The sequence below is a fragment of the Vombatus ursinus genome, unplaced genomic scaffold (genome assembly GCF_900497805.2).
Source record: "Vombatus ursinus unplaced genomic scaffold, bare-nosed wombat genome assembly UNPS02015414.1, whole genome shotgun sequence".
Lineage (NCBI taxonomy): Eukaryota > Metazoa > Chordata > Mammalia > Diprotodontia > Vombatidae > Vombatus > Vombatus ursinus.
In genome coordinates this window covers 977,804-989,440 of record NW_020955192.1, presented here as the reverse complement: position 1 = coordinate 989,440, position 11,637 = coordinate 977,804, and the positions used below count along the sequence as shown (strand labels likewise).

At 36.0% G+C, this 11,637-nt stretch overlaps 1 protein-coding gene across 1 annotated transcript; it reads right to left on the bottom strand.

Annotated features, from left to right (window-relative positions):
- Positions 1-10,704: 10,704 nt before the first annotated feature.
- LOC114032291 lies at positions 10,705-11,637 on the bottom strand. Its single transcript, XM_027847541.1, has one exon. It carries the CDS (start codon positions 11,635-11,637, stop codon positions 10,705-10,707), a length of 933 nt encoding a protein of 310 aa, XP_027703342.1.

Genomic DNA, 11,637 nt, shown 5'->3' with positions numbered 1-11,637 from the left:
TTCCCCACCACAATGACTATATAGATACCCAGGAACAAGAAGAAGAGGGGCAGCTGGAGCTCTGGCTGGTCTGTCAGTCCTTTGAGAATAAATTGAGTCACTAGTGAGTAATTTCCTTTAGCCATTCTTTTAGAGTGTAGAGTAAGAGCTGGCAAGAACCTGTAGATAGGAGAGAGAAAAAAAAGAAGTCCTCATCATTACAAGTCTCAAGTAAAGGGCTCAGACAGAACAAGTAAAACTATAATGATTTTAATTATCCTTTTCTGTCTCTTTTTTCCTACAAGTAGCTACAAGGAAAAATGTTAGATATAATGTACCTAAATTTTGGCAAAGTATTTGTCAATCAATATTTGAAATTAATCTAAAAATTTGCAGCTCAACTTGATCAATATCTTACATGAAAACATAGATAGTATCAATGTCAAATTTGAATATAAAGCTGGGAGAGATCATGAACTTGCAGTTTGACTAAAACATGATCCAAAAAAATCACAACAGGTTAAGACAATGGACTGAATCTAATAAAATGGAATTTAATAAAGATCAATGTAAAATCCTTCATAGAATTTAAAAGAAGCAGTTTCAAGACCACAAAAAAAATATGAAGGTATATTTAAAAATCTGTTTGACAAAGGTCCGGGATTCTTAATAGACTGCAAATTGACTATGATTCACAATATGAGGCAGTCAAAAAATTAAATGTAATCTTGGATGGAGGCATACATTCTAGGAATAAGGAGTAGATAAGTGTAGCACATTGTATCTTGCTAAAACCACATCTGCAGTATTTTTTCTGATTGTTTCTCATAACTGAGGAAGGGCATTGACCAGGTAGAAAACATTCAGAAAAGGGCAATGAGGGTCATGAATGATCTTAAGTACATGCCACATAAGGATAATTTGAAGGGTGTGTAAAATTTTAGCCTGGAGAGGGAAGGATCAATGGGAAATCATAATTGTTTCTAATTGTGTGCAAGGGCTACCTGTGAAAAAGGAATTCAACTTGTTACATTTATGCTCAAGAACAACACATGAAAATTGCAAAGGTGTAAATTTAAGCTTCATGTAAGAATGAAATCCACAGAATTGTGAGAATGAGTCTTCTGTCTCACTGTCACACTGTTACACGGGGATAACTTTGTTCCTACAATCGATCCCTGGTAAAGAACTGTGGTTGTCAAGGTACCCAGGTGTACCAGGGGAATGGGACATTCTTTTCATCACTTAACAGTAAGTGACATCTATTTACTGTTTTAAGGTTTACAAAACATATTCATACATATATATATATATATAATTTATTTCTTACAACAGTTCTGTAAGTAGCTGTTATTATTATGCCCATTATACACATCAGGAAATTCTATCTTAGACAGATTAAATGACTTGTCCACATTTATACCTTTGATAAATGCTGAAGGTAGGATTCAAACTTAGGTCTCCTTCTCTTTTTTAATTAATTTATTTTTAGTTTTCAATATTCACTTCCATAAGCTTTTGAGTTTTAAATTTTCTTCCCCTCCATCCCGGCCTCCTTCCCCAAGATGGCATTTAATCTGATATAGGCTCTACATGTACATTCCTATTAAACATATTTTCACATTAGTCATATTTTAAAGAAGAATTAGAACCAATACATGGAACCATAAGAAAGAAGAAACAAAACAAAACAGAAGAAGAAAAAGAAAAAAGGTGAGTAAATATTGTGCTCCGATCTGTATTCAGACTCTCAGAAATCTTCTCCAGCACCACCATTTCAAAGTATTGATTCTGTGGTGCTCATCTTTCCTTATAGTCCAACTCTCATAGCCTTTCATTGCTACTGGAAAAACCATAGCTTTGGCTATATGAACCTTTGTCAGGAAAGTGACGTCTGTGCTATGCTGTCTGGATTTGCCATAGCTTTCCTTCCAAGGAGCAAGCATCTGTTAATTTCGTGGTTACAGCCACCATCTGTGGTCATCTTTGAGCCCAAGAATATAAAATCTGACTCTGTTTCTATTTCTTCTCCCTCTATTTGCCAATAGGCCATGAATAGCATTTCCAAAGTCTTATATAGGTGTCAAAACTTGACACTTATGTGTCAAGTGAAGGGACAGTGCTGTGAAATATTTGGATTCACTCAGGAATGATGTACAATACATGATGTTTATTGTAAAGGCAGGTGTAAATGCCTAGGGCCAGGAATGGTGTTGGGCAAGACTGATGGGAGCTGTTTGCCTGGAGCTGTGCATGTTTTCCCATGCATGGGAAGGTCCCCCAAAGCCAGATTATAGGACCCCTTGGGCAGAGTCAAATGGACTTCCCCATCCCACTAGCCAGTTAGCCTCAGTGACCAAACTGGCTGGTTTGCTCTGGCTAAGGCTGGCTAATGAGTGTACAAAACCATGGCTTATTTAATACCATTTTTAGCAGTGTGTATCTATGTGTAAAGCAGAGGTTGGAGCTTTATCTGGGGTACACACACAGTGTGAGTTTAGATAGTGCCTTGGTGGCACCCAAGTTTATCTTTATGATACTTACACCTAGGAGGTGTAACCAGTGGGTGTGACTATGAAACATATGCTTCTTTATATTAAGAAAGGAGTTATTCTGAGGTACCACATCACACCTATCAGATTTGCTAACATGACAAAACAGGAAAATGTTGGAGAAGATGTGGAAAAATTGGAACACTAATGCATTGTTGGTGGAGCTGTGAACTGATTGAACCATTCTGGAGAGTAATCTGGAAGTATGCCCAAAGGGCTATAAGATTGTGCATACACTTTGACTCAGTGATACCACTCCTAGGTCTGTATCCCAAAGAGATTATAAAAATGGGAAAAGGACTCACACAATCAAAAATATTTATAGCAACTCTTTTTGTGGTGGCCAAGAATTGGAAACTGAGGGGATGCCTATCAATTGGGGAATGGAAGAATAAGTTGTGATACATGAATGTAATGGCAAACTATTGTTCCGTAAGAAATGATGAGCAGGTAGACTTCAGAAAAAAACCTGGACTTACCTGAAAAGATGCTGAGTGAAGTGAACAGAACCAGGAGAACATTGTACACAGTAACAGCCATGTTGTATGATGACCAACTTTAATAGTCTTAACTCTTCTCAGCAATACAAGGATCTAAGACAATTCCAAAAGACTTATGATGGAAAATGTTATCTATATCCAGAGAAAGAACTATGGAGTCTGAAGATCTAAAAATATTATTTTCTTTTTTTTTTTGTTTCTTCTTTTTCATGGTTTTTCCTTTGGTTCTAATTCTTCTTGAATACATAACTAATATGAAAATATGTTTTAATATGATTGTATATGTATAGCTAATATCAGATTATATGCTAACTCAGGGAAGGGGTATGGAGGGAGGAGAAAATTTAGAACCCAAAATCTTATAGAAGTGAATGTTGAAAACTAAAAACAAATAAATAAAAATTAAAAAAAATAAAAGTTATTTTGCTAAGGGAGAGGTATATACCTTGAAGTTATAGACATATATAATATAGGGGTTTTATGAATCTTTTTGTGAGAGGTGGAATAAGACACATAGGACAGGGCAGGATGGTTACAAGTGGAATTTTGATGAAGAACAAAAAGGGAAGTTAAAAATTTACACATCAATGAACCAATCACAGAAAGGGAAGATAAATGTCAGGTCAAATCAAAAAGTGATCAGTAAACACTGGAGCAGAAGCCAATAACTCAAGCTAGAATGTTGTAAACATATAGAGCAGTAACTAACCAGATAGGACTAGGACTGTGGGTACTGTCTCAACTTAAGTAAGTAGGGGTAATCAAGCTGAGCCAGAAATTCTTCTATGACTTAACAGTTAACGACCTGAGTTACATTTGGTGTCTCAACTACATTCGTCATGTTCTAGTTAGTGATATAACTAGCTATCTTAATGAAATGGCAGTTATAAAACAAATAGAAAAAAAAAACTCTTACTGCAGTATGAGAGAAAAAAAAATGCAAATAAAATGTGTTTTCCAGAATAAGAAGAGTAAACCCACTTCTGAGACAAAATTGACCATAGCACAAATATCTGAAACTTTCTAAGTCAAAAGCTCCTTCTACTTAGAGTGTTAGCCTAAGGCAACAATGCATTGAAGGATGGAAGGCTAGGTAAGGAATGGAAGCCAACGAGGTGGCATCAGGATTCACCATCACCAAAAAAAACACATCAGTTTAAAAATGTGTTCTTCAAAACTGCTTTAACAAATAGAAAACATATGAACCTTCAGTCCATTTAGATTTTAGAAAACAATTTCCAGTCCAGTTTAAATTCCTTCCAAGTTGGGAAGAGTATAAACAAACCTTAAAGAATGTGCCTCTTAGAATTAAAGGCTGGGTGCTTGGGGGCACACAATACTGATAATATGCCTAACCAGAAAGCAATGGGTTACTCCTGAGGCAAAATACTACAGATTCTCAGGTTATAGGCTGGTTCTGGTCCAGTTAACAAGCTCAATCAATTATGCTTCAGCTGAAATAAAAAAAGGCAGGGGTAACAATCTTGATATCAGACATGATTAATTAAAAGAGATAATCAGGGAAACTATATTTTGCTAAAAGGTACCTAGACAATGAAATAATATCAAAAAATTTTATAATAGGTTTCTCTGATAAAGGCCTCATTTCTCAAATATACGGGGAACTGAGTCAAATTTATAAAAATGAGAGCCATTCCTCAGTTGATAGGTAGTCAAAGGATATGATTGGGTAATTTTCAGAAGACAAAATCAGAACTTTTATAGTTATATGAAAAAGTGCTCTAAATTATTATTGATTAGAGAAATTCAAATTAAAACAACTCTGAGATACTACCTCACACCCATAAGAGATGACAAATGCTGCAGAGGATGAAGGAAAATAGGTCTATCAAAAAACTGTTGGTGCAACAATGAACTGGTCCAAACATTCTGAAGAAGAATCTGGAAGTATGCTCAAAGGGCCATAAAACTGAACATACTCTTTGATCCAGTGATACAACTCCTAGATCTGAATCCCAAAGAGATCAACGGAAAGGAAAAATACCTCTATGTATTAAAATATTTATAGCAGCTTTTTTTTGTGGTGGCAAAGAATTGGAAACTGAGGGAATGCCCATCATTTTGAGAATGGCTGAACAAGTTGTGGTATATGATTGTGATGGAATACTATTGTGCTATAGGAAATGAAGAAGGGGGTGGTCTCAGAAAAAACAAACAAACATATGAACTGATATAAAATGAAGTGAGAAGAAATGGAAAATCATTGTGCACAATAATAGCAATGTTGTAATGATGATCAACTGTAAAAGACTTGACTACTCTGATCAATCCAATGATCCAAGACAATTCCAAAGGACTCATGATGAAAAATTGCTATCCACCTCCAGGAAGAGCTGATGTACTCAGTGCAAATAGAAGTATAATTTTCTCAATTTTTTTTTTTACTTTTTTGGTAATATAACAAATGTGAAAATATATTGTGTATGATTTCATATGTATAAGTGATATCATATCATTTGCCTTCTCAGTGGGTGGATGAGAATTGGGAGGGAGAGAAAGAATCTGGAACTCAAAATTTAAAAAGCAAAGATTGTTAAAGATAAATAATTTTTTTTTTAAAAAGAAGAGACGTTGATCCAAGTCTAGAAGTAGTTCTCCTGACTTATTTCTCTTTGTCTCAGTCATGCATATGTACATACACATATATGTATATGTGAATATGTATGTGAATGTATATTATATATTTACCTGTACATGTGTATACTAGAGTGTTCTCAAGCCTGCTCAAAACAGTTCTGAGAGTAAATTGTTAAATTTTCAGTGTAACAATTAAACCTCCTTAGTAAACTCCAGTGACTCCTTCTCTTTATAACCCAGCACCCTCATCCACCTTTCCGGTCTTCTTTTACCTTATTCCCTGCCTCATAATTTTTGATCCAGGTCCACCAGACTTCTTTCCTTTCCTCCAAGATGAAACTTTGTCTCTCAGTCTGGCCATTTTCTCAGGTTCTCCCTTATCTGCGTTGCTCTCCCTCCTCATCTCTACTTATTGCCTCCCCTGATTTCCTTTAAGTACCAGCAAAAATTCCATCTTCTAGACTCCTCTTAATTCTGGTGTTAATTATCTCTGTTAATTATCTCATCTTTATTCTGTATATAGCAAGTTTGCACATATTTGTTTGTTTTTTGTCTCCCCTAATACATTGTGAGCTCTATGAGGGCAGGGACTGCTTTTGCCTTTTTTTGTATGCTCAGTGCTTAGTACAATGCCTGGCATATAGTAGGCACTTAATAAATGTTTATTGACTGATTGTCTTCCACCCTGAAGACAAACTCAACAGGTTTTCTCCTTTGTAGTACGTAGCATTAGAGACAAAATTAAAAGTAGTCTTCTTCTGATCTGCCCCCTCTCATGCATGTCAGCTATATTTTGTATATATTCATGCCAAATGACATTTGACCATGCATCAAAAGTGATTTTAATGACTGTTCCCCTTAGATTCTCTCTTCGTCTTATCACTTTGTTTTGCTCAGGTATCTTCCAGTCTCTTGGGACTACAATTATCTTTCCAACCCAAGTCTCCTAGTATTGTTCTACTGAAGGATACAGTTCACGCTGGGAGAAAATAACAATTTTGAGCTTACGGAATCTGTGTACCATAGGAAGGACCTATGCGGTCTTAACCTTACTCATTAATGAAATAAAAGTGCTAGATTTATTTGTGAAATTCAGTGACTCAGTAGAAATGCCTCCTTTGAGTTTTCCAATAATTCTAACAGTTTCTTGGCTTGTCCCTCAAAATCTGTCTTGACTAAAGTCAAACTGATGCCAGATAAGGGTAGAATTGATACAGCACTCTTATAAAAATGGTTTCTGGCTTTTTCTTTGAGAGCTTCAGGGTTGAGGGGGAAAAAAACCCACCCACCTTCTTCACCTGTGCTTGGGAAGGAATGAGTTGATTTCCTGGGCTTCTTGACTGGCTGCTCTTTATAGAAGGTTATCACACTGTTTCTCATAGTGCCAATTTCCTCCTCAGGTCAGTATGCATGTACCAACTGCAGTTTTCTTCCAGAGGTTCCAATATGTTTTGACAAGTTAATCGCCTTCTCTAAAGATTTCTGGCTTTTTAAGCAATTCTTCATTTTCAGAAGGTGGACTAGTATGAAATTCCCAGGAATAATTTCCTAATGTCATTTCCTCAGGCACATCTTCCAACTTCTGGCCCAACTCACTGCTTCAGCTTGTCAGGTAGGACTAGCAAAACTTGCTGAATTGTCTTACTTGCCCTAAAAGCCATAAGGCTCGACAATTTCCTCTTTTCAAAGAGGCAGAACCAGGATAGAATTATATCAGCTTTCCTAAATAATGTTATTCTTGAGGACAGGAATGAATACTTGAATGAGTGATTTTTTTTTTATTAAGTAAATAGCATGTGCCAATGATTGTGCTAAGTGCTGGGGCCACAGATGCATAAAACAAGAGAGTCTACACCATGAAGAAACTTCTATTCTAAAGGAGAAGACAACATTTAAAGGGGAGAAGTGGTCAGGGAGGGATCATTTGATCTAAGAAATCATAGGGATTTTGGGTGAATTTATAGGGCAGTTGATGGACAATTCTTTCTAGGAATAATGATAGTTCTGATTATTATTCTCAGAGGCAGAGGTGAAAAGTGTGTATGTGTGTGGGTGGAATCACTGCACGGCAGAAAGATTGCATTGAGATGGTCTATGAAGGGTTGTAAATGGTGAGTGCTCATCACACACAAACGCAGGACCCCAGAGAGCAGGAAGTGGAGGGATAGGTCTTGTTCTGACTGAGAGGTAGAGAGTTGTCAAAACACCATGACAGGAAAATCTAGACCTGTGAGTCTCAAACTTATTGGTTTCTGGACTCCTTTATAACTGCTAAAAATTGAGTACTCCAAAAAACTTTCATTTATGTAGGTTATATCCATCTATAATTACTATTTTAGAAATTTAAATATCAATATAATTATGGAAGTAATTTTGACCTCATGGATCCCATGAAAGTATCTTGGAGAATCCAGGGATCTCTCTGAGAGTCATTGATCCAAAACTAAGCACCAGAATTATAGAGGAGGTAAAATTTCTGTATTATGTTTAAAGTAAGATCAGTTAGAATCAAAAGTTTGTTCTATACATCTGTCTGTCTATCTCTATTATCTATAATATATATTGCATATATTACTTTCATAGTAATTCCCTCTCCATACATGAATATATTTATATTTTAAATTTATCATGTATATACACATATATGTAAACATATCTATATCTCTCTATCTACTATTTTATATATCATGTAAGTTCAAGGAGAGAGGTACAACATGGTTACAACATGAATTAAGGGAGAGTTTAAGGAATGGAAATAAATTAAAATTTATATATTTTAAAAACAAAGTTAAATAATAATTTCCAGATGAATATCTATCTAAACGTAAAATTGCAAATTGGGACAACTTTTCATTCTCAAAGAATTAGGAAGTAATTCAAAGTATAAGAATGACAGGACATAGCATAGAGTTTCAAGGACTCTAAGATGAGACCCAAACAGTTGCAAATCATTAAAATAAACAGATATAATAACTTGCTATATTCTCAGAATCAACAGCTTTTAGAAAATCCTTATTGCTTTCTTTTTCTCTAACTACATATGCAATAAAATTCAATCTATGGTTTGTGACCTAGTTTCTTAGGAGTAGTACTCTATTTAATTTCAATGAAAACTATAAATTTGAGGCATGAACTTTATGCTTCACCATATTTCCCTAATTTCACATATTGATATTTTAGAGTATTATATTACCTTATAGTTATGTATCATGATTTGTTCAGTACTTTTCATACTGGCAAATTAGACAATACATAACACAGTGGCAGGTAAAGTGAAAGGCTCTATGTAGTCAACAAAAAATTTCCAACTGTTGACAAAGAAATAGAAAACCAATTCTAAAATTTTATGAGGTTTTGAGTCATCTGCTCTCCTCAGCCAGAGAAGATGGGGAAAGAAGGAGAGATCATAATTTAGAGTGTGTCATTTATACTTTATTCTTCTTAATGAGTTAGCCACCACATCCCAATCTGGCCCTTGATAGTAGAGACACTGGCAGAGCCAAGGACTCAGGAAGTGGCTCAGGGCCTACTAAGCCTCAACAGTCAGCTGCCTGCCATCAAATCTACCCCTTCAGTGGCCATTTCATCTCCCCTTTACACAAACCCCATACTGCTAATGCATTCAAATGCTTCTGATGTTACTCCAATCATTCCTGAATTTGTCATATGCTTGGTCCCACAGCTCATACTCCTGATGCAGTTCTTGACTTACAACTCAAGACAGTTTAACTCCCTTCATGTAGTTGTTATTATTTAAGATATCTTACAAAGAGAAAAATACTGGTCTCCTCACAGTTAAATCTTGAATTAACTGTTACACACAAATATACACAACATCCATGGAAAGAGAAGGCACAGGGTAACATAGCAGTGAGGTATATTTATGAGGAAGACATCTACCAAAGGCAATTTACAACTTTTAAAGTCTAGGGCTCAGAACTCCTTTCTGTAACCAAACTCTCTGTTAACAGGGCTAACTCCTTTTCTCATAGAACACTACCATATAACAAATCATACATATATAAATAAAATTTTAAAACAAGAAAGAAAAGAGAGAAAAAAGAATCAGCCAAACTAATCAATACATTGAAAAAAATTCAGAAAATATCTGCAATTTTCCACACTGTTGTATGGTCAGCTTTAAAACAGCAAATGTTGCTCATGCTTGTATAGCTGTTATTGGTTCTAAGCTTGAGAAAGTTCTTCACCAGGGCAAGAAGACACTTGAAAGAAAATTTCCCAGAAACACTTCTCCCTACCTGTATGAGGCCCTCTTAAAAACTGGTTACAAGACTAAAGAACTTCTTTATATATTACGATGTTAGGTTGTTGGCGGATGGATCCTTAACTTCTTCTTTAGACATCCATTCACATTTAAGGCTGTAATTGTGTTTCCCTCCATTAGATTCCTCTGTAAAGATGACTATATAATGTTTTAAAGGAGAAATACAAAGATCAACAATCAAGAAACTTGTATTCAAAACCTGGTTTTACTCTTGATCAGTTCTGTGACTAAGAGAAAACCATTTATCCTCTTCAAGGTATAGTTTCTTTAACTGAAAAACAAGGTGATTGGACTTGTAAATTGTTAAATCTTCTTCTAGCCTTAGCATTCTCTGTAACATTCATCTTGTGAAACTTTGGACATTTGACTGCTAGTTTCAAGAATCATTGGCCACAGGGGGTCATCTAGGAAAAGTGTTTTTCCATAAAGGTTATTAAAATAGAAGAGCAAACTCTTTAAATATCAGAAGCAGGTAAATCCATGGTTGAATTTCACAGCCCATCTAGAATGCAAGTCAGAGAGGTAAGATAACATAGGATAAGATAATAGGGAAGATAAATGTGGGGAGAGAGAGATGTAGCCCACTGATTTGAGAAATGTTCCCAAAGTAGCTCTGAGTTGGGCTTCTAATTGATTACAAGTGTAGAACAACGTCTCTGGTTTGTACAAATCTCATTCTTCCCCTTTCTCTCTAATGCTGACTCTCTCTATGTGCTCTCCCTTCCTCTTCTATCCACAGCAGAACAGTATCCACTAAACCAATTAACCCATTATTCTAATATTTCTCTTTTCAATGGAATGTTCTTTCTATTGCTTTCTTTAAGGCAATTTGGACATCCTTATTTCTTAGACTGTAGATAACGGGGTTTAGCATGGGTACAATGATAGTGTAAAAGACAGAGGACACTTTTCCCTGATCCACGGAGCTTACTGAAGATGGCTGCAGGTACATGAATGCAAGGGAGCCAAAGAAGACACCAACTGCTATAATATGGGAGCTGCAGGTACTGAAGGCTTTTGATCTGCCTCCAGTGGATTGGATTTTTAAAATGCTAGCAATAATCAAAACATAAGAGCAAATAATTGTCAAGGTCGGGAAAAGGATATTAAATGTGCTGAAGGCCAGAGCCACCACTTCATTGACATAAGTGCTAGAACAAGAGAGCTTCAAGAGTGGAAGGAGATCACAGAAGTAATGATTAATGGCATTTTCCTTACAGAAGAGCACTCTAAGCAAACACACTGTGTGAGCTGTGGCCCCAGTGAGGCCCAATGCATACATCCCACCCACCAACCATGACCACACGTGATAGGACATGATAAGACTATAATGAAGGGGATAGCATATAACCACATAGCGGTCATATGCCATCACAGCCAATATTTGACATTCAGAAATGGCAAAAAAGGTAAAAAAATAGAACTGAGTCATACATTCAGGGTAGGAAATGGTGTTCTTTTCTGATAAAAAGTTCATTATCATTTTAGGCATGATGACAGTTGATTGACAGAGATCGATGAGGGACAAATTGAAGAGAAAACAATACATTGGGTTGTGAAGATGAGAACTCAGCCCGATAAGTATAATCATGCCCAGATTCCCCATCACAGTGACAACATAAATCTCCAGGAACAGGAAGAAGAGTGGCAACTGGAGCTCAGGCTGGTCTGTCAGCCCTATGAAGATGAACTCAGTTACTAGTGAATAATTGCCTTTGTCCAT

Bases quoted from the DNA above. Each gene is read 5' to 3' on its own strand.
- LOC114032291 (XM_027847541.1), bottom strand. From the start codon at position 11,637: ATGGACAAAGGCAATTATTCACTAGTAACTGAGTTCATCTTCATAGGG.